This window comes from Canis lupus, chromosome 3 (genome assembly GCF_003254725.2).
Source record: "Canis lupus dingo isolate Sandy chromosome 3, ASM325472v2, whole genome shotgun sequence".
Lineage (NCBI taxonomy): Eukaryota > Metazoa > Chordata > Mammalia > Carnivora > Canidae > Canis > Canis lupus.
The window spans coordinates 75,777,123-75,801,465 of record NC_064245.1 but is presented as its reverse complement, the minus strand read 5'-3'; the positions used below and the strand labels follow the sequence as shown (position 1 = coordinate 75,801,465).

General features: G+C 41.6%; 1 protein-coding gene across 6 annotated transcripts in view; it reads right to left on the bottom strand.

Annotated features, from left to right (window-relative positions):
- Positions 1-17,480, bottom strand: part of ARAP2 (ArfGAP with RhoGAP domain, ankyrin repeat and PH domain 2) — a 191,078-nt gene extending 173,598 nt beyond the window's left edge. Inside the window, exons 1-2 of one of the 6 annotated variants that reach the window (XM_025436964.3) lie at positions 17,224-17,480; positions 1,849-2,915 (exon numbers count right to left, since the gene is read on the bottom strand). In XM_025436964.3, coding sequence (XP_025292749.3) covers positions 1,849-2,756 — 908 coding nt within the window. In that variant the 5' untranslated portion in view covers positions 2,757-2,915; positions 17,224-17,480. Of the gene's footprint in view, positions 1-1,848; positions 2,916-16,390; positions 16,408-16,931; positions 17,086-17,223 lie in introns of those variants that run through there. The other 5 variants (XM_035714086.2, XM_049108710.1, XM_049108713.1 and 2 more) reach the window with 5 other exon arrangements.
- Between the last annotated feature and the right edge of the window lie 6,863 nt (positions 17,481-24,343).

The following is a 24,343-nucleotide window of genomic DNA, read 5'->3' as shown; positions in this document are numbered from 1 at the left end:
AACAAGACTTTCATAGGAAATAAAGCTTACTTACAACTGAATAAACATCAAAAGATTTTCAAAACTGTATGAAAAATAGCACATCTTGTTTAAAACTTAAGCCAAAGGTTTCCTATCTGAAGTTATCCTTATGACTCCCAAAAGGATTCTGTTCTGGCCAAGATAGACTTTTGATGTGTGTACTCATAGCAGTCGGTTCCCAGTTGCTTTCTTTTGTTTAAAATTAGCAAAACATTTTAAAACTAAAGTGTCATACGAAATTGGTCATCTTCTACATTTGTAACTAATACTTCAATTCTCATATATCTAATCAACATTTTTTAAGTACAGTTTCTAAATGAGTGATTTAAAAAGTGAGTGGGTTCTAGAGTCTAATGTACCGGAATGAAAGCCCAGTTTACTACACATGTAATGCTAGAAAAATTACCTTATAAGAAAATGGATGAATGTTATCTATATCACAGGGCCACTGTGAGATTAAGATAACCCATGGTAAATTAAAAACCAAACTAAGACCTAGCGTGTTTAATAAATGACACTGTTACCACTACTGACTTCCAAGGAAGACTACACATTGCTGTTGGCACTAGGGATGCCAAGAAAAAGAGAAGGTAGGACCTCTTCCCTCAAAGAGTTTATGTTCTAATGAGAGGTTCTTAAATCAACAATCCCAGAAATTGCCATATTTTCTTTGGCAAATACTAAACTTCCACATTTTCTTCTGCAAACACAACCAGGATCTTGCACTATAACGACCACAAACGATGCCCAAAGGCAAAGTACCAGCAGTAGGGGCAGAGTCGATGCAAGCAGGGAAGGAGGATCTTGCAGAATTGCCAGGCTGGAGCCTGTGCAGGAAATCTGTAATCGCATTTTGTACCACAGCAGTTAACAGTTGAACCACCTCATGACTCCCAGTAGAGAGGCAAGTGTTAGCTTTCAGTGAAAAAAACATCCCACCACAACCCTGGAGAAAACCACAACTATTTTAGGTGTAACTTTGAGAAAGGGATGAAAGCTCTCTCTGCTGTTAAGTCAGCTCTCAGACTCAGCAGTTACTTCAAAGTACTAACAGTCCAACACGCTGGTGGGCCCCTCTGTAGAATTCAGGTTCGAGTGAACCGCACTGTACTGTGACCATGTTTTTACATCTGTCTCCTACACTATTCCTCATGCGCCTTTATCCCTCCCTACCTCCTCTGCACTTAGCACAGTGACTGGTACCAAGCAGGTGCTCCCTAGATGTACCTTGAATTATTAATTCATGCCAACATGTAGTGTCAGGCAGTGGAGATACGAACATTAGAATGGTGGCCCCTGCCAAAGAACAAGAGATCCAGTGGGGAGACAGAATCAGCAATTCCAATATGAGAACTGCACTTGTAGAAGAATGTAATACCAGGTGTGAAAGGAAGGCATGGGAAGGAACGGCCAGGTAAAAATAAAGGAAGGGAACTTCTCCCAATCACATGGGAGAACACTAGGAGTCTCAGGCAGTTATAAGTTGGAAACAGATTCTGAGAAATAGTATACAAAAGAAATGGTATTTTCTACTTTTAAAAGGAAAAAAAAAAAAAAGGTTGGTTGAGTAGGTAAATTATTACAAGCCGAACTTACAAACATTAAAAATATGTATTAAAATTAACTAAATCCCCCCCTCCCAAATCTAATACTTATGGCTCATCATAAAATTTCTTACCTCCTGGGGCCCCTGTGTGACTCAGTGGTTGAGCGACTGCCTTCAGCCCAGGGTGTGATCCCAGGGTCCTGGGATGGAATCCCGCATCCAGCTCTCTGTCTGTGTCTCTCATGAATAAATAAATAAAATCTTTTAAAAAAAATTCTTACCTCCCTGAAATTCCTTTTGTTGATGCGGGAATCTCTGGCACAGGCCGATGTCTTAGTAGAAAAGATCGAGATGGTCTTGAAACCAACTTGCTACGGCTTCTCATTGGTGCCAGGATTGGAGATGATGGGACATACAAATCATTTACAACCATTTCTCCTTGAAATTGAAAGAATGGGGATGGTGGTGATCTTTCTATTAAACCATTAGTTCCACTTCCAGAATTTGCCTCCGAGTCTGAACAGCCAAGGGAGGAAAGGCATTCAGGATCTGCATCAGGATGCTTGCTCGCATTTTCTGAGAGCAAATCAAATCTTATGGTTTGTTGTTCTTCACTTGTGCAATCTGTAGTTTTCTCTGTAATCAGAGACTCTATTTTAATATTTTCATTACCAAATAAAGTATGTTGAAAAGAACTCAAATTCAGGTGTCGTTCTTCTTCTGGAATGGGAAAGTTGTGTTTAAGAAGAGACAGCTTATCATCTGATTTAAGAGACTGGCTATTTTCTACACTAACGTCATTTCGATCAAGATTTTTGATAACGGTCTCCCACTGCGTCGGGCTAGGTGTCTGGACACCACCTGTATCTGAAAGTTCTATGGAGGTATTTTGGCCAGAAGATGGAGCGTGGTGATCCTCTGAAGTCTCATCGTCCTTCTTTGTTTTATGGATATTTGCATATATTGGGATATCTTGCATTTTTGACAAGATTATCTGTAACTGCTTCAGTATCCTCCTCCGGTGTCCTGTAGGTGATATTCCAATTTTGTGTAGCACACCATCATTTATTGCTGCACAGTCTTTCACAGTATTAAAACCAAACTTGCGGAAGTGTAGGAGGTACTGCTCCAAATTAATGCTCATTAGGAAATCTCTGATATCAACATTTACTTCACTGACTGAGGACATAATGGTGGCTTCATTACTAAGCTGATATATCAAAAGCAGTACAATGAGGTACACGCATAGGAGAGTGCACTTCTGTATTGGTTTTTTCTCTATCACTTGCAGCAGAAAAATGTCTCAAAATGTTATTTCCTTCACAGTGAATGCTTTATGTGCTTAAGCCTTAAAAAAAAAAAAAGTATTAATTTATTAGGACATTTTAGTTAGTAAAACCTAGTTTTACCTTATAAACTTTCTCTGAAGAAACACAACAGAAATGAGGATACTTACTACCACTCACTCAGAATTTAGAATCTTTAGCATTACTGTGCATGCCCTAATATAAGCCAATTCCTAGGTAGAGTGTGAAGATACAGGAAGGAAATGTCATGTCAAACCAATAATGATTTTCAAAAAGGTAAAACAATGACTTTCCCAAAATATAAAACATGTCAAATAATTTATTCAACCCATTAATTAAAGAGAGGACCAGTAAGATGGTAAATCTAGTTTCCAGGAGCATTTATGGAACAGGTTTAGACAGCCCATCAGAAAAACCTTTTTTTTAAGTGTTAGACTAAGATTGGTAGGTTAGATTACAAAGACTAGTTAATGTCCTACAGGACAATAAAACCATAACCTTTGCAGTTATTGCTCTACCAGACAAAAATCTATAAGCTAACAGGTAATTTCCCTGTTCAGGGCTCTAACTAAACAGTAAATAGAAAGTAGAGCACAAAATAAGAATTAAATACCCCTAGGGTGGGCTTGTTAAATAACACCCCCCGCACAAGGCAATGAAAGAACATGCTGTACGTTCTTTTGATTTCCAAATTTTAGATAATTTCTCTTAACAGTAACTAGATATGAACTTTCCCCTTTAATATTTTCTTCAAAGACTCTTAAAAAGCACAGTTAAGGGAACCCTGGGTGGCGCAGCGGTTTGGCGCTTGCCTTTGGCCCAGGGCACGATCCTGGAGACCCGGGATCGAATCCCACGTCGGGCTCCCGGTGCATGGAGCCTGCTTCTCCCTCTGCCTATGTCTCTGCCTCTCTCTCTCTCTCTCTGTGTGTGACTATCATAAATGTAAAAAAAAAAAAAAAAAAAAGCACAATTAAGCATACTTCTCAGGTAAATTATTTTCATTTCAAAAATGCAGTAGCAAAAAACAAACCAAAAAAAACAAAAACAAAAACAAAAAAAAACAAAAAACAAAAATGCAGTAGCATTTAGGGCACCTGGGTAGCTCAGTTGGTCAAGTGTCTGCCTTCAAGGTCAGGTCATGATCCCAGAGTCCTGGGTCTGAGCCCTGCATTGGGCTCCCTGCTCAGTAGGGAGTCTGGTTCTCCCTCTCCTTCTACCAGTCTCCTACCATGCTGGAGAGGTACATACACTCTTTCTCTAAGAAAATCTTTTTTTAAAAAATGCAGTAGCATTTTATGTACAATATTGATATACAAGATAAGACTAGCTGAATAGTTAATTCTTAAATACAATAGATAACATGAAATAAATCAACATGAAAGGAAAAGGAAAAAGTTAAAGGTCACATTTTCCTTTATATGCAGCAGACTCACATAGGTTCATTTTTCTCCCAACCAACATTATTAAATGTTTTAAAAAGTCAATTCATCTAGGTGCTGTTTATATGACTCTGTGTAGTTTGTGAAAATGTATGCTATGTGCACATTTCTGGGTATCATACTTCAATAAAAAGGAACAAGTATAGAATATGCATAACATACGCTGAAATAATAAAAGGGCACATGTCCCACCCAGGTAAATTGATCTGAACAAGTGTTGAAGCAATGTCTCTGGAAATCACATATTGAAATAGCTCTCCAAAAAGCACAACTCAGACACTGCATGTCTTATCTGCCAGGAACCTAAAAGCTACTGTTTTGACTTTTTAAAAATCTAAGCAAACACTGACACATAGGTACGTGAACTAAGAGAAAGCACACACTGTACTCAGGCAGCACTGCAGAAGTAGAGAAATAAAAACATAAACAAGAGAACAAGGCAGGAAATGACTTTGACAATAAGGTATCCCTGTTACACTCAAAATGACAAAATGTCAGTACAAAAAAAAAGGTAAAACGCTAAACCTCAATACTACATACGAAACTAATTGTCAGCTATACTGCTCTTGCTCTACACAATTATTTTATAAATAAATATATTATCTAATTTGTTTTTGCACATCACAAATGGAAATAATGATTGCCAAACTGGCTAACACCTTGATCTTGGATTCCCCTGTCTCCTGAAAATAAGTGTTTGTTTTTTAAACCAAACAGTGTGCTACCATATTGTTGCAGCAGCCCAAGCTGACTAATACACTCCTCTGTCCTCACCGACCTTGCCATGGTTCAGATGCTCATTAGATCGCTTGCCTGGGTTCTAACAGTCTCCAAATAAATCCCTGAGCCCGGCCTCCATGTATCAGTGAGCTACTGAAAATCCAAATTTAGCACATCCCTCCACATCCTCAACAGGATAAAGTCTAAGCTCGTTGCCGTGTCCTACCACAGTCCGGTCTCAGTCTAATAATAAGAATAATAGCAGCTACCATTGATGTAAACAGCAATTATGTGCCAGATACCATGCCTCCTATTATTTACTGCAAGGTAGGTGTTCCTATGTACTAGCTCCAGACTCAATTTCAACCATGCCAAACATTCTACTAACACCATCACTCACTTGAGCTCATTATTGTTAATTATCATTCTTGAAGCAACAAACTGTTTAATAGCCCCATACCTCTGGCATATGCTCCATCTGCCTGCAAATCTGAACATTTTGGAAAATCCTATGCATGACTTAAAATCCTGAATAAGCAGGCAGGTATTACCTCCTCTGTGAAGGTTCAACCTATTAAAATACAGTGGATCCCTCCATTCTTTTTATACATGTATAACTAGGATCCCAGAACTCTGCAAAGTGCTCGGGAAACGTTTAAGAGACAGAAGAGGACAGTAGTGATAGAAATGGTTGGGAGGCCCATGTGTTAGTTTTGTGGTGTGTGTGCATGTATGTTTTATACACAACACCCCTTCCTTCCCCTGGAGTATACACATATACTTCCTGGGTGGTTGAATCAAGGATGGATACACCAAATACCCAAAACCACCTCTCTGCTCTCATTGAACATGATGAACATGAATTTGATTCCTCTTCAAGGTTTGGAAGAGGCTCCCTCCCACAGGCCCTACCATCCTCTCTGCACTTTGTCACCTCCACTCCCCAGTCACCAGACTTCTGCACTATGTGACCACTCAAGGGTGTTCACAGATCCTGTCCTTTTCTGCAGACGTTTCTAGCCCATATACACATCAGATGCAAAGAGATGGACATGCCTATTCTATCAAAGGCTACTATGTGTACACTCCGTAAAATATCAAAGCCCTCTATAGTCTGACCTCCATCTGGGCACACTGGCATGCATGCTGTGCTCTGGGTCAGTGGCTCTCCAAGATACTGGTCTGTGGATCTTCTGTACAGCAACAATGGCTGATGATAGGCCCAGAAATAGGTACTTGTAGCACACTCTAAAGAGGACTGGGATGTGCAACAAAATTTTACAGTTTTAAATCCCTCACATTCACCGAATATACCTCATACCATCTTACCTGAGCCTAAGCTCATCATTCTCCACCCCTGGGATGGAATGCCCCTCCTAACCTACTGCCCATCAGTCTGGTGTCAGACTCAAAACCCACCTCCTCCACTTCCCTAGCAGTGTGAACATAGGCATATGTCTGTGTGTCTGTTTCCTTACCCGTAAAGTGTAAACACTCAAAGGTACCTCAGTACTGAAGATTAAGTGTTAAAAGAGTGCTTAGTAGACATACACTTCCATCATTATAATTATTTATTTCCACCCCTATCATCATTATCTCTCCACAGCTGAAATCTTTCCCAATCTTTGAAGTCTAACTTAAATGCCATTTCCATTACAAAGTCTCTACTGAGCAAAAAACAAATTCTCTTCTCTGTATCCCGACAGCATTTACTTCATAGAGCATTTAATCATATTCCATTCATTCCACATTAACCTACAGAAGTTGGGGTAGTGTAGTACAAAACCAGGACTTTGGAACTGGACACCCTGAATCAAATCCCAGTTCCTCTACTTACTAGTTTTGTGAGCCCGGACAAGTTTTTAACTTTTCTGGGCCTATTTCCCATGGTTGTTGTGAAGCATTTAGAACACCAACTGCATGCAAGAAATGTTATGTGTTTGTCATTACAATTATTTTTTATTATCCTGTAATAAACTAGTAACTCTGCCAAGATGATGACCAGCCCATATAAGCTGCCCAATAAATGCCAGGCAAATTAGTTATTTATAAACATAGTGTATGATGTATATATAGTACATGTTTAGAGAATGTACAAATAGTTGGCATTACACATGTGGTTATAGGCTTGCCTATCTTCTCCTGACCAATTTTCAAGAGGAAGTAAAAGTAAAAGGGAAGTAACCTTTAGGACTACCTGTTCCATCCCCCGCTTGGATATCACTTAATAACAAATTATCTTATATTTTGAGCTCAACCTTGAAACTCCATCCTGAACCAACCACTGCTCACCACTGCTGCTCGCAGCCCTCGTCCAGGTCACTGTGTTGTCCATCTCACACCACTATACCAGCTTCCTGACTCGTATTCCTGATTCTGTCCTGCTCCCCCCACCCCCACCCCCGCCCCGATATACACACAGAATGATCTCAATAGAGCTGCTAGAAGGATTTTATAACAAAAGTCACACCACATCACTCCTTGGGACTTTGCAACTTCATTTTTTCCCTGGCTGTCCACTCCATCGTTCCACTGCCGCCAGTTGGCCTCAGTTTTATTCTCACCTTATGAGCTAACTGCTCACCCTTACATCTCCTGTAAATCTGCTTTCCCAACATAACACCCATGGCTCACGGCTCCATCACTTTAGTAGGTCTCTGCTCAAATGTGGCTACTTCAGAGAGGACGTCTCTACTCCCCCTATGCAGGCCAGCAGCCTTGTGCCTCGCTATTCCTTTCTCTTACTCTCTCATGGCTTTGGTATGACCTGGTACCTGTGGTCTGTTCCAAGAGGGCAGAGATCTTGTGTATTGTTCACTGCTCTAGTCTTCATGTTTGAACACTCTCAGGTATACAGCAGGTACTCAATAAATGTTTGCTGAATGACTTCTTCCAGCTTTCAGATGATTTAAAGTAGAAAGTACAAAATACACATAGTTTTAAAGCTTGTCTATGCAGGTCACCAAATTTGCCAGAAGACAGGATTCACACATAGATTTCTCCAATCAATCTAACCATTAAAAGAAATCTTCAAATTGGGAATTGGGGGGTTAGCAGGTGGTCAGCTGGAAGCATTACAACCCACCTGTGGGGCTTCTAAAAACTCATGGGTTGTAATAAATAAATCTTTAAGTTAATAAAAAAATAAAATAATATCATGAATCGGGGTAGCTTTCCCCCTCCTAATGCCTCAAGTAAGGTAAACCACCACAGAGTCACTCCAAACACCCATCCCTCCACCTGCTACCGGTGGAACTTAGTCATATCCCCTAGCTGAGCTAGGGGAGAAACAACTGAAAACCATGGGTCACTTCATCAAATCACTAAATCATTAAAGTATTCAGTGCTGACAACTTCTGGAATCCCATTGGCCTAATTCTCATATTTTATGGAAGGGAAAAAAGTAGCACCGTACAACTGAATTCAGTCATAACTTAAGCCCATTTTTTTAAAGCACACCTTTTTAAAATCAGAAACATAACCTCAGAATATTTAGAGACTGTAAATGTGCCAAAATAGGTTTAACAATCACAGGATCATAAAACCGAAAGGAACCTTAGAAAATATCTACCAAATAGAAAGAAATTAGGCTGCCACACGAATAATGAAACTTTCAAGGTTATCAATACAAATCTTACTGATTTGAAGAACAATGAGAGTTTACTGTACTCCAGAACAGTGGTTCCCAATGGAGTGGAACTATCTCCCAGGGGAAACCCAGAAATGTGTGAAAAAAATGCTTTCACTGGTCATAATGATTGAATGGCACGAGTAGATAGGAAAATTGATTTATAACACCTTGCAATGATCTCCAAGGTAGAAACCTCACATACAATTTTCATTCCTCTAACTCCTGACTTCAAGCTGAGAATAAACTTACTGTGGAGAAATAGCTAATTCCTTAAAAAACTAGGGAGCTCCACAAGGATAACATACTGAATTAGTTTAGGTCACAGGTCTTAACAAAATTCCACTTTTGCTTCAGTACTCAATATAGTCACAAGAAATACCTATTATGGTATTTGCATATCAAGCAAACTCCCTTAAGACCAAGATGTTAACTCCAATTATTCATGAAGATGATATATTCTGCTTTGACTCTTCCCCCACAACTATGTAGAAGAGGAAGTGGTTTAGAGAAAATATAGTTGTTGTCACATTACTCTATAGTACAGAATTGATTGCAAGGGTCAAAAGTCAAGAACTGTAACTTAGTTTTCTAGCCCGAGTGCTTAGCTGCTAAAATACTGTAAAACTGGTCGTTTAGCAGCCCTTTCTCCCACTGTCCATTCACATACCTAGCTTGTGGCAACACTACCTCCACTAAAGCCTTTACAGGAAGCCCAGTTTCCTCAACCTGGCCATCTCTCTTAACTGTGGTCACCCACAGGTCCTGACCTTCACTGCCATGTTCTCTACCTTGACTCCTCCTCCTCCCCACCCATGAAAACACAGCCAGCCTCTTTCATTTTCCCTCAGACTTCTACTGCTAATAATAATTGACAATATTTGCAGATGCTTGCAAACCATCTGTGTAGAATCTCATCTAATCCTCAAAGCTGCCTTGGGAGGGAAGTGCCATGCCCAAAACCACACAGAGGATAAACAGTGGATAAATTCCAGAATTCCAAGCGTCCAACTCCACAACCAAAATGCCCCCTAATAGTTACGTAACTGATTCAACAAGAAAGTGGTAGCAAGCATTTTGACTTGGTTTTCCTCTCCTTTGACTCGCTAGCTATGCATAAGCACTTATAGTCACTGGGGAAGCCCTGTTTCAATAGACCATGTCTTGAAAGCTCAAGTTTTATATACCTTTTCAGATTGTGGGTATATGTGTCCATGAAAGTGGTTACAAATGGAAGCCTACATTCATTTACCTTTACTTATGATGAGATTTGAGACAAAATGCCAAAACTAAGGGAAAGTATCTTTGAAACTATTGTGTTAAACAATGGTAACTTAAAATTTAGCTTATTAAAACTTATTTTGTATTTATCATTGCAGAAAGGCAGCTACATAGCACTACATAGCACCCAAGTATGAAGTCACAATCAAATAATCAAATATAACCAAAGTAAGAAGTCACTGCCCGTGAGAACAGTCAATGGTAATGGTAAAAACAAAAACAAAAAACCCAGATGAACTAGAAAAGTACTGAAGTATTCTTCCAAAAGGTACTAGACCAGAGTCTTAAAGGTTTAACTTTAAATTTGAAGAAGTATAAGCAACCCAAATGTTCACTGACAGATAAAAAAGACAAAATATGGTGTACACAGACAATTGAATACGACACAGCCTTAAAAGGAAGTTCTGCAACGTGCTTCACCAGGGAGAAACTTTGAGGACATTATTATGCAAAGTGAAATAAGCCACAAAAAGACAGATGCTGCAGGATCCCACTTATATGAAGTATCCAAAGTAGAACAATTCAGACAGTAGAATGAGCTGGCCCTGAGGGGCAGTTGTTCCATGGGTGTGGAGTTTCAGTTCTACAAGATGAAAAAGTTCTGGAGATCTATTTTACAACAATGTAAACATACTTAGTACCCAATGATACTCTAAGAAATAGTGAAGATAGTAAATTTTATGTTGTGACAGTTTTGGGGTTTTTGTTTGTTTGTTGTTTGTTTGTTTACCACAACAAGGAGCCAGGGAGACAGATCAGAAGGTTTGGGTCAGCTTCTAGGCTTTTATTTAAACTGAATTTCCCATACATACTGGGACTTTTTTTTTCTTTCCTTTAGAGGCTAATTCACATCTTACAGCTATGTACCACCATATCCATGAATTTTCCCCACCTATTCCATCCTTGCTGCCACCCCAGAAGTAGTACAGGAAGCAGAGCACTCTGGAGTCAGGCTACTTAGATTCCAAACCAGCCTCCCCACTTGTTAATTGGGTATCTTATTAAGTTATTTAACTTCCCAGAAGCAGTTCCTCATCTGTAAAATGAGGATAATACAACTCATACTAATAGAATTTCTGTTAGGATTAAACAAGTAAAATATGCAAGGTATATGGAACAGTACCTGATACAAGCTGTACAAGTACAGTAAGTGTTGGCTATTATTATTAACTCATTTGTAGCAGTGTTGCACTTGGTCACATTCATACTATACTATTGCGCTTGCTTTGACTGGTAATCTTCTGCCTGCCTAGTAAAATTACATGCCTTTACATTAGCACTGTAAATTATTCTTCTAATAAACCTACAATGCACCTAACACAGCACTAAACAGAGTTCGGTTAATTTAGTAATAGATGTGGTTAGGTTAGTTAGAATGAGGACTTTACCAGAAGACCAGACTTGGGACACAGAGCACAGGGATTGATTATCAGTGATCCCAACTCTGCCAAGTGCTAGCTCCATGACCTTGGGAAAGTTCCTTTATTTTTCTGAGCCTCACCACTGTTATCTGTAAGCAATAATGACAATAGTGCCTGTTTGGGGAACGCAATGAGTAAATATGCATAAAGATCTTGTAACAGTCCCTGGCAATCAATCAGCATTTAATTAGTGTCTGCTGGATGGAAAGGTCTGAGCTGAAAATAGCCAGAGCCTGGGCAAAAGCATTCTGCAGCTTGGATCAAGGTAAAAGGATTGTCATAAGTTATATTTTGATTATTTACTGCAAAATCTGAAAAATTCAACTCCTTCAAAATCTAGAACCTAATATCCATTTCCACATCCAGTGAAGACTAGGAGTGATACTTCATTTACTTATCACAAGAAGCTACCAGCAGGTTAAGTGGTACCTACATTTAGGTGTTTTAGATAATAATCTCAATAGTTAAGTGCTTGATAATCTCCTTAGCTTCAGTAAGTCTTTCTCTTTCAAGCTGTCCATCTAGATTTTAAGTTAAATGGTTAATGTTTGAAATCTGTTTTCATTTCTAATTCACAGATCTTTAAAGGAGAGCCATAATTCTTGAGCAACCAGAGAGGCCTCATGATGCCGAGCTCCTACAAGAGCAAAAGCGGAGACAGTGAAAAGGAATTAAGCCAATGCCTACATCATTGTGGAGGACTCCCACCTGTGTGCCCCTAGCAGGGCAGCTGCTTTTGCCCCAGTGCCAGCCCCTTCTGACCCTTTCTACAAACTAGCAACAGTTAGCTGAAAGGAGAACTGGACCACATAGATCTCTCTCTCTTTTTTTTTGTTTTTTTTTTAATTTGTTTTTAAACTTTTATTTATTTATGATAGGCACACAGTGAGAGAGAGAGAGAGAGAGAGAGGCAGAGACACAGGAAGAAGCAGGCTCCATGCACCAGGAGCCCGACGTGGGATTCGATCCCGGGTCTCCAGGACCGCGCCCTGGGCCAAAGGCAAGCGCCAAACCTCTGCACCACCCAGGGATCCCTTAAGGTTTTATTTCTTTATTTATTCATGAGAAACACAGAGAGAGAGAGAGAGAGAGAGAGAGAGAGGGAGAGAGGGAGGGAGAGAGGGGGGAGAGAGAGAGAGAGAGAGACAAAGAGAGAGAGAGAGGCAGAGACACAGGCAGTGAGAGAAGCAGGCTCCATGCAGGGAGCCTAACGTGAGACTCAATCCTGGGTCTCCAGGATCATGCCCTGGGCCCAAAGGCAGGGGCTAAACCACTGAGCCACCCAGGGATCCCCTAGATCTCTTGATACGTACACACATTCTCCAGGATTCTGTTCCAGTTCATGCTACACTGAACATAGCTTTAATTTACTCAGGTCAAAACTAGCATGATATTATAGTTCAACAGGAAGATTGTAAAACTTATACTTATGCTACATGCACTTTATTATAAGTTATAATTTTAAAATTTTAGTATAAATGTATACTCCACCATTTCTCTGAATTTGAGTCGCATTTTTAGACTAACAACCAGATGTTTCAAAATAGCCTACTGTGAACGTTTCCTCTCCTTGCATTTATAAATAGCACCCTGACCTCTTTTCCAGCTGAATTTGGGAGCTTACTCCTATTGGTTCCATTACTGTCAAAGTCTCTTTTTTCTTAAGAAAAGAGGATTTCTCAGCAAATGTCTCCCAACTTACTGACTCACATTTATTCATTCAATAAATATTTGAGGAACACTAACTACTCTCTCCAAGAATAATAATAGCGGGAAATATTTGCAGTTCAAGATTATAGCACTTATTACCTCATCTGAGAACAGTGATAAGTGCCACAAAGAAAGTGAAGATGCAATGTCTAAAGTTTAGACAGATCTAGAAGCAAAGGAAAATAGCACGCATGCAAACAATCATTTATTTCCTACTCAGTTAAGTGCCAGTAAAGAAAGAATAGCAAAACTGGAACACTCTGACATGTGCCCCCCAAAAGTGCTTAAGTTGTAATAAGAAAAATCTAATTTTGTGACTTTGATTTCACATGGTTTACATTTTAAATATTGCTTTATTGTTAACTATACAGAGAAGTAGAACCATCATCTTTCACAAGTGCCAGGGAACCCTAAAAATCTCAAATTCATTCCATGAAGGTAAGTGCGACACGCAGCCATTCAGAGCTTTGCGGATGGAGTGATCAGTGGAGGTGAGAGGGAAGGGAATCTCGGCACAAGCAGGAGGTTATGTAGGTCCAGGCAGCACTATCTAAAGCAGAAGAAATGCTATAAAGGGGTCTTCTGGTAATAACAGCAAGGAGATGAGAACAGCTGGAGCAGACTTACGGTCCAAGAAGTAATGAAAGGTGACACCAGAAAAGGAAGCTGGAATTGCCTATGGAGGGCCTTGAATCCCAGGCTAAGGACTCGGAACTTCATCAAGATACTGTGAAAGAGACTTGGCAAGGACTGCGACCATCACCACCTCCATGAACCCAAATCACCTGATAATCAGCATGCAGACCACAGGTCTCTTCTGCTCTTTCCTGATCATCTCTCCAGCCACAAATTGATTAACGATTCTTTCCTTTTCCTAAAGCTATGTAATATGACCTATATAGATAGAGTCCTTTTGTGCCTCCCGTTTTTGTGAGAACCATGAGGGCATCTTATTAGCCCTTCCCTGAGTATGCCCTCACCTACCCTACCAGCTTTGTACACAGATGGTGTAAGATAGGAAAATAATTCTTCCCATCAATTCACTAGTACCTTTTGCCCTTTAAGCAGCTCAAAATGACTACTCCAACCCACATCAGGATTCCTTCATCTCCTCCATAGCATGGGTAAACAAATATGCTATTCTTATACTAGAAAAGCTCTTATAAAAAGAATACCATTGACTATTACTTCAACTAAGGAAATAAGCGAACTAAATGGTTCAATAATCATTATATATTTAATCTGACCAATACTATTTAAAAAAAAAAAAAAAAACCAAAAACCTAAAATGACAAACTCTCAGGGTCCAGGACTTCACAGTAAAGATTAAAAAGACATCTCACAGGTTCTAATCTCTCATCAATTCACATTTGGGAAAAAAAAAAAATCACATTTGGTCAAAGCTAAGAAATAATTCCAACATTAATAAAAAGTTCTCAGAATCCCTGGGTGGCTCAGTGGTATAGTGCCTGCCTTTGGCCCAGGGCGTGATCCCGGAGTCCTGAGATAGAGTCCCACATCAGGCTCTGTGCATGGAGCCTGCTCCTCCCTCTGCCTGTGTCTCGGCCTCTCTTTCTCTGTGTCTCTTATGAATAAATGAACAAAATCTTTAAAAAATAAAAAAATAAAAAGTTCTCTACATATTTAATATTTTGCAGAGAATTCTAAAAATCCCTCAATTTAGTAAGTGCCAAGACTGGATTCAATAAATGAGTCTATAAATAAATGAGAAAAAAATAAACTCTTGTTAAAAGAAAGTTATGAAAGCAAAGGCCATCATAATACTTGGCAATTTCATAACATCTTTCACCAAACTTTCTTAAAGTTCCAGGAAGGTAGGGTTGAAATCTAAATAAATAAATAAATAAATAAGCAAAACAGAAACAAAAAAAAAAAAAAAAAAACTACACTTCTTGGATATTAAGAGTCCTAGAGTTTTTAAAACTTCATAGTTCCATAGTACTAATGGAAAAGTTTCCAAGAAAACTGCAATTCAGGGGCACCTGGGTGGCTCAGTTGGTTGGGCATCTGCCTTAGGCTCTTCGGTTGCGATGTGATCCAGGAATCCTGGGATGAAGCCCCTTATCAAACTTCCAGCTCCCCAGGGAGTCTGCTTCTCCCTCTCCAGTCCCTTTGCCCCTCCCCTCTCAGGAACCCCATTCCCCGCCCTGCTAGCCTGTGCTCTCTAGCTCTCATACATATTTATTTTTAAATCTCAAGAAATATATCGCAATTCACTCTAATGTGACCCCCACACTTAACCACAGTAACTAAGACTAGTTGCAGTAAATAGTATTAATTGAATATCTGTGAGTCTTTCACTGCGAGAAACTTGTATATCAGGCAACTAAGAGTTTATATCATCACATCAGCAAAAGCAAAATAAATAAATATATTTATGTATACACACACACACACACACACACAAAAAAAAAATCAACTTTCCTTTCATGGACAACCCCTATAAAATCTGACAGGTTTAGAAAGGACAGAAAAAATACAAACACACGCCCATCTAAATAAGTTTTAACAGGTCAACTGACTTACCCTCTAGGTACATTTTAATTTTAAATAAATCATTGAGGACTAACAAATCCAATCTATATAAAACACTTTCCGTGTTACGACTCACTTTAAACGTGTATCTGTTAAATACATGTTTAAAAAGCAGCCAGGGAGACATTTCCAGTCTAGGCTCCAGCTTAGTTCTTGACCCACTTTACTCTCTTCTCCTTTTTTAAACGCTGTTAAACAGTATCATGTTAATTTTCCCACAATATTTCTCTTGTAAATGCATGAAAGTCATGACTAAAACTTCAGAGCATCTTTCCCCCCCCCCTTAAAAAAGTTAGCTTCCTTTTAAAAACAGCCATAACTTCATCCTCCAATTACTTATGGGCAATGTTCCACAAACTCAAGCGGGTGTTGAGTGCTTAAGTGCGGGCGAAATCAATACTGAGCTTGTAAGTACAATACAATTATTGATAATCACAATGACATCCGATTAAATGTACTTTTAAAAATAGGTTTTTTTCAACTAGCTTTTTTTTTTTAAGCCCGAAGGATATATTCCACCGGGCAGCCTACTTCAAGGACAACCTTTAAAAAAAAAAAAAAAAGTTTCTATCACTACACAAACTTGCAAAAGCCTAAAATGTCATGCTGCTACGCACACTTGCTTCTGTTTTTCCTCTAATTATCAAAGGATACAGTTCACAATATAATTTCAGGAAGCCCTCCCTTCAATCAAAGTAACTCCAGATCGCCAAAAGGAGGGGAGACGAGAGTGCTTAAGAAACCAAGCCTGGGCGAACCGAGGTTACTGAATGAGATGGACACCCGTTCCCCGGAGCCTCGTCTCCAAAACAAAACGGGCCGGATCGATCCAGTGAACTCACTGCCGCCGGGTCCCGTGCACGGTGCTGGGTTCGGCGGGCGGAGGCCAGGGGCCGCGGTGGACGCTAGGGGACAAGCCCGTCCTCTCCGAGAGCGCGGGGCGAGGGGGGCGAGCAAGCTCGTCCTCCACCGGGTACAGAACGTGGTGCCTGAAACTCGCCAAAGGGGGGGGTGGGGGGTGCTGGAGGGGGTGGAGGTGCTGGAGGGGGTGGAGGTGCTGGAGGGGGTGGGGGGTGCTGGAGGGGGTGGAGGTGCTGGAGGGGGTGGGGGGTGCTGGAGGGGGTGGAGGTGCTGGAGGGGGTGGGGGGGTGCGGGGTGCTGGGAGGTGGGGGGTGGTGGGGGGTGTTGCGGGGTGCTGGAGGGGGCGGGGGCGCGGGGGCTGGAGCGGGGCTGGCGGTCTGTGCGGAGTCTCACCCTCCCGCTCCAATCACGTTAGTGAGGAGTTTGCAGATCACTCACCCGCTTCTGGTTTCCTTTTAGACGCCCACACGCGGGAGCGCAATCCAGGGGGCAGGAGCCAGAGCCGAGCCCCCCGCGCTCTGGGAACCGACCCGGGAAGTGCCCAGAAGCCCGGGCCGGGCCGGACGCCCCCGCGCCCCCGCGCCCCGCGCCCGCACCTGCCGCGCCGCCCAGCCCACCGCGGCCCCCCGGGCTCGCCCGACGCGCGGAGCGGAGCCGCCCCCCGGCGCCGGCGCCTCCCCCGCCTCCCGCCTCCCGCCTCCCGCCTCCGCCCGGCCGGCCCGGAGCTCACCCGGCGCTCCCCGGTGCTCACCCGGCGCGGGGCCTCCTCCACGTCCCCGGCCCGCGGGCGGCCCGCACCGTGTCTGCTGCCGGGCGGCGGCCGCGCGGGCGGCGCTGTCACACGGGCTCGTGGCGCCGCGGCCGCGCACCTGGAGGCGGGAGCGGGGAGCGGGGAGCGGGGAGCGGGGAGCGCGCAGCTCCGGAAGCGCCGCGCCCGCCGCCGCCGCCGCCGCCGCCGCCGCCGCCCAGGTGCTCCCGCGCCGCGCCTCGGCCGCTTCCTCCCGGGCCGCGGGGGCGGGGAGCCGGCGCCCCGAGCGGGGGCAGCCCGGGCTCGGCGGCGGGGGCGGGGCGGGGCGGGGGCGGGGAGCCGGCAGTCCCGGTTCCGCAGCATAGCTGGGCGGCTGACTCAGGGCGCCGCGACCTGGCCGCGCCCGGCACCCTCGCCACCTGGCGCACGGCGGCCGCGAGGCTCCCGGGGCTCGATCCCGAGGTTCCCTGGGCTCCCGGGGCTGCGGGGGCGCGTGCGGCAGCCCCGGTGGGCGAGGGCATCCCCGTCCGCGTCCCCGTCCGCGTCCCGTCCCCGTCCCTCCGGGCCCGGCCCGCCCCCGACTGCCGCTGTCGCCCCAGGACCCCGGTGCCCCCCCACCCCGGCCTTTCCCGAGCCCCGCGAGGCCGCCGGCTCTCCGGGGCTGCGCGTCCTGAAGTGGCGCCCGACGGGCCCGGGACGCTGTCCGGCCGGCCCCGGAGGGTGACCTGCGCTCCTCGGACCCCCCTTCAATCGGGGCCCGAGAGCAGGGGGGTCAGTGTCCCCCCCTTTCCAGCCGAGGGGTCGGAGGCCCCGGGGAACCTGGCCAAGCCGACGCCACCTGAGGGGGGGGGGTGATCCTCGATTCTCGATTTTCGTCGGAACTCCTAAGCCCGAGGAAGAACAGCCTACTTACTCCCTGGTTTTCTGAATCCTCCTTTCTCGTCTTTTTCACCTGGAGGGAAGGGGGGCCGTGCCCCAGTCTCCCTGGCACCGAGATTGCTAGATGCTGGAAAGACCTTGCCCATTGGAGCCGGACCTTGACATCCTGCTCCTGGAAGTCATGATACCGAGGCAGCAAAAGAGGAGGGAATCCCCCGCAAAACAAAACAACAAAACAAAAACAAAAACAAAACAAAAAACACCCAAGATGACTTGTGCGGGCCCCTGCCCCAAAACCTAAGACTCAGTAAAAGCTGAATACTTTATTTTTAACTTAAACATGTCTTCACAGACTGTACCTGAAATTCTCTCCCTTGAAAGATGCAATATCCTTATCTTTCCGCTGTACCTGTTGATAGAAGCGAGGCAATTAGGGAAAGTGTTGAGCTTATTATAAAAATTAGGTAATTGGTGAAGTCCAGCTTATAGAAGGCTTCCCAGGAGCCCGTGCCAGTGGTAGGCGGCGTCTTCACCAAAATACCTCCCACCAAAAAGCATCCTCCTGCCTGCAAGCCTGAAGCAGCTCTAACAGGCTCCAGAGACCCCAATCTCCATTTCTTTTGAACTAAGTACTTAACAGCAAGCCCTATTTCCACCGGGAAAAGTTTTTGGTTGTGTTGTTTTGTTTTACTGAACCTCATGCATTGTCTTTTCTTTGGATGCCTGTAGAATTGTATTTATGTGGCTTTCCTGGCTTCATTTTAGGTTCTTAATCTGGTTTTTGTTTTGTTTGTTTCCTAAGAGTTCTCACATAATTGTCATTTATTTTTTATTTGTTTGTAAACCATCATAAAGTCCTTTTCTGAGCAAGGTAGGTTATAACTAAGCAAAAATTCTCACATTAGTAGTGGTATGTCTCGGAATGCCAAGCATTGCTTTGGCCTCAAGCTACTTCTCTTGGGAGATTTTATAAACTAGTGGGGACTTTACGTCTCTTTGCATCAATATCTTAGTTCCTTGATTACTATTCAGTCACTTACTGTTTAACGGATTTATTGGAACTTACTGTTTAGATAATTTAAGAATATGGTAGTAGCCAATACAATACAACCACTGGATTTACAGTCTTCTCTGAGGAGGAATAAAGTTAAGAGCTGAAAGGCACACCAATGATTTAATAATAGCTCTAGGAAGTGAAAGAAAAACAGTGGTCCCCCGTTGAATGTTCAGATGTATTCTGGTTTTAAGAACCTTAATGTAGGGGATCCCTGAGTGGCTCAGTGGTTTGGCGCCTGCCTTTGGCCCAGGGTGTGATCCTGGAGTCCAAGGATCGAGTCCCGTATCAGGCTTCCTGCATGGAGCCTGCTTCTCCTTCTCTATCTTCTCTATCTGCCTCTCTCTATCTGTGTCTCCCATGAATAAATAAATAAAATCTTTAAAGAATAAAAAAAAAAAAGAACCTTAATGTATGGAGGAAAGTAAAAGATATCTGAGGAAATCTGTCGAAGGTATTCTTTTATTAATTCCTCGTTAACCATATCAGATTCCAGCCAAACATCTAATATATATGTTGTAGATATAAAACAACTCTATGAGCTAGAACCCCTTTTTTAATTTTATAAACATAGGCTTAATTAAGATTTAGGTTAAGTAGTCAGTAGTGTATAAATTGAACACATCTAGGCTGTATTCGTACACTATAAATTACTTAGCAGCCCTCACAATGAGGCAGCAAAGTGTACAAGAAAATTAACATCATAAAAACTGAGGTCTGATATCTGTTTACTGCCAAGGCCATGGAGTATATATTCCCAGGAATTTCCATCTAGGCTGGATTTATTCCAGAATGATTTAGCCCCACCCTTCTTTCCTAGATTTTTACTCAGGGAGCAGGTATAGCTTGCCCTTTGCCAGATTTTGTGTCTTTGCTCCTCCTATCCCTCCTACCCAGAATGCACTCTGCTTCCAAAATTGGAAATCTGACAGAGTGGAAATCTTCCTCCTCTCCCTCCTCTCCCTCCTTCCCCTTCTCCTTGCATCATGGAAGCTAACACCCATACAGCATTGAGGTGTCAGTTGCTATTCCCAGCTCTTGTAAAATCTCACTGAATTCTCTCAACAGCTCCTAAAAGAGACAGTGTTATTATCCCCATGATAAAAAAGTTAAGAAAGAGAGATTGAGTAATTTACATCAATTAGGAAATAAAGAAAAGAGAAGTCCAACCCAGTCTTCTCCAGGATCCGCCCACTGCCCTGGATTGCCTTTTAGGGAAATCAGAGTGCTGGAATTAAAAAGGCCTATTCTGAAAAAATGAAGCCTGACCATGTAGGTTGTAGCATTTTGAAGAGACTCATTAAAATGTTTGAGCCTCAATTTCCCCATCTGTAAACTGGGAATTGTAATACCAAGAGAATTTAATGTGATTGCTTGTCTAAGGCACCTAAAGAATTGTAGTCCCTTCCTACATTTATTTTTTTTTTCCCTTCATACATTTAGTTCTAGTCTCTTTACTCCAATTACTCTTCAAAACTAGGTTCGAATCCATCTCTCTCTTAAGCCTTTCCAGATCTCTGCTACCCACAATCATGTACACAACAGAATTTAAAGTATTTTTCTCTAAAAGAAAATCCAATATAATTTTTGCCAAATATAATACTTCAGGAATATAGATAAAACAGGCGTGTCTATTATAATATCTAATTCATTTTAGATAAGCAAATATTTATAAAAATAAAATTATATGCTAATGTATAAACACTGCTTATTCCACTCATATTTTATAAAATAATTTTATTCATATTTTAGCATGCAACTTTGACATCAATAATTGCATCATGAGAGTCACATTTCGAATCATCAATGTTTTGTTTTTGTTTTTTTCAGAGCATATTATTTTCACTTGTTTTTAAATTTTTGAAGAGACCTACCTTTCTGAATCCTTTTATGTTTCTTATCACCGCCAGGAATGTTATTATAAACCACAAGTTTCCACTTGCGTTATATTATTTTTTGTCATTCATCTTAAATATGTATATCTGTTATCTCCACCAGTTTTTCTGGGTTTTTTGGATGCTTTTTAAAAGGATGTTTGCACTAACTTAGGACAGTTAAAATTGTGTAGTCACACCTCCATACATAATTAACGGGTTTTAAATATCTTCACCTCCGTGATTTTTAAACCAAATCCTTCAGATGACCTTTTTATGTATCCTAAACTATGCCTGATTGAGGATGTTTCAGGCTACTTGCCCCACATCTAACTCTAGTAGTTCAAGTAGTTTGCAGTTTGGATTAATGGACAATAATTGCAGAAGGGTCTTGAACCTGGACTATATACATTCTAGGGACCAAGCATTGTTACAGTTTTAACACTTTCAATCCTCACAAGAAGTCTGGAAGGTAGACACTATCATTATGTCCTTTCTTAGCCAGTTCCTTTTTTCATCAAGGAACAATAAGGGAGAAAGGAAGTGAACCCAAGAAATGCGGATTCAAAGCCTAACCTGTCTCAAGCATTCTGCCTCGGAGAAGACTTTTAAAATTTCAACCAGAAGAATATCTTTTCTGATGCCTGATTTTTTGGGAGAAATGATGGCCTATGTTCAGGCATACGTGGTACTCTTCCTTGAATTTTCCCATTGACCCTTGTTTTTATTATTAGCATACTTATGTTAGGGGATTTTGCATTACAGATACTGAGAAGCTTTTCTTCCTACTACTTGTGTTCCCTGGATTTCCATTACCTCTACTAGAGTACTCTTGTCAGTCTACCTTGCCTTATGGGTACTTGGAATCTTTTATTACTATTCAAATTCCCCGAAGCGCCACCATAGAGCCTTGAATAAATGTTTGTTTCATTAAGTTGAAATATTTATATTCATTAGGTTAAATACTTGATACTTTATTATAAGTTTTAAGAGTTGTTTTGAAAGTTTTATTAACTTTCTCACCACAAGGGAACTAATTGCCTTGTGGATGGATGTCTACTATAAGGTAGACAAAGTAGAAATGCCAAGTACTCAATTAAATTTGACCAAAGGTTGATGAGATTGTGGAAATAACTTCTTTTAAAGTATTAGTTTTGGGACACCTGGGTGGCTCAGTCATTTAAACCTCTGACTCTTGATTTTGGCTCAGGTCATGATAGTAGGGTCCTTGGCTGGAGCCCCAAGTAGAGCTCTGTGCTCAGCATGGAGTCTGCTTGTCCCTCTCCCTCTGCTCCTCCACCACCACCACCACCGCCCTCTCTATCTTTCTTAAATAAATAAATAAAATCTTAAATAAATAAAAGTCTTTCAGAAATCATTAAATGTTTTAAACAGTGAACGTAAGTTTCCCTATAAAACTACATGAATTGACAAAAGGATAAAACTAGGCTAGTGGCAGCAGAGGAAAAAAAAAAAGATGAATAAAGGAAGCAAATTTCGGGGCCAGTTTTAAAATCAGTGGGACCCACAAACCTCTGAATTCTTATCTCCTCAGAGCCTTCATCATTCTCTTGTGGTCTGAAAGATTTCTTTATCTTTAGGGGTTTGCATCTCACAGGAGATAACCAAATCTAACTAAAGACTTCAACTGCGCAAAGACTTTACTCAAGTAAATTGTAAATATACCATTCAAAGAGAATTTTGTTTCTCCTGCTGCCCTGTTTATAACTTATTTTTTAGCCTGGAAAATTTCAGTGTCATAAAATGACAGGATATAAAAAAATAAAATAAAAATAAGGGTGTCTGGGTGGCCCAGTAGGTTAAGCGTCCGACTCTTGGTTTTGGTTCAGGTGGTGATCTCAGGGTCATGAGATGGAGCCCCATGTGGGGCTCAGCACTCTTGCAGTAGAATCTGCTTAAGATTATCTGTCTCTCCCTCTGCCCACCCCCTGACCCCTACTCATATGCTCTCTCACATGCTCTCTCTCAAATAAATAAATAAAAATAAAAAGTTTTCCCACAAAACTAATGTTTCAGAAACTTATTTAGGAACTAGAGATTAGAACATTTCATTGACACTGATACATACTTCACACTTTACGACTTCTAAAATAGGGATTCATCTTTAGATGAATTGCTGTTGGCCAGGCAGTAGTCATGCTATAATTTGTCATTGTCTACATGCTCGTGAACTTGACCCCACGTGTTTATATTGTCATCATTTTGGTTACTTACATTGACAGTGCAACACATGTTGAGCTTAACTGTCATTTACAATGCCTTTAAAAAGATTACACTATGTTTCTGCAAAAATTCAAGGAAACAGAGCAGTGTGATATTTAATCAAAATCTACATTGAGGGCAGCCCCGGTGGCCCAGCGGTTTACTGCTGCCTTCAGCCCAAGGCCTGATCCTGGAGACCCGGGATCGAGTCCCACGTCGGGCTCCCTGCATGGAGCCTGCTTCTCCCTCTGCCTGTGTCTCTGCCTCTCTGTCTGTCTGTGTCTCTCAGGAGTAAATGAATAAAATCTTTTAAAAAATCTACATTGAAATAATTCTCAAAGAGCATTTTCACATATATATATATAATAAAAATTCTAAGTGATTTGTGTTATGTCATAGGTTAGGTCACAGTGATTTTTTTTCTCATGGTTTAAAAAGATTTGTGTATCTTAAAATAGATTGTGTTTGAGAGTTGTTGACATCCAGCAGTTTCTACCACTGCTTACATAAATATCTAATTTTATTTTGCTATGGAAAAAAGTTCCTTAAGGAAAAATTATTGTTAAAAGGAATTCCAGAGAACCTAATTATTACCCACTGGATTTGCAGAAGAAATACATTCACTGAGTATAAAATCATTATTTCCACTTTGTTGTATCAATCGTCCTCATATATTTCCAAAATTGAGTTTATGAAACACACCAGAAAATTCTATTTGTGCTATAGTTTGAAAATTCTGTATAGCTCCATTTTTGTTTCCTTTTCGCTAAAAATGCTACACTTATAATAGATCATTGACCTTGACAGCTCTTCTGACACCAAGAAAACCAAGGGGGAGAGGGGATTTAAAGAAGCAAAAGGTAGAGAGGTTAGAAATACAAAAACAACAGATAGAAATAGATCTCTTATAAAGCAATGAAATTAAACTATTAAAAAACTAATTTGAAAAGCACAGACTAATACCCATGCAAAAGGTAAACAGAAAACAAGAAAGGGATTGATAAAACCTCATACCACAAAGCAACCACCATAAAAACAAAGGTCACAAACCAGCTGTGGGCAGCATGCAGTT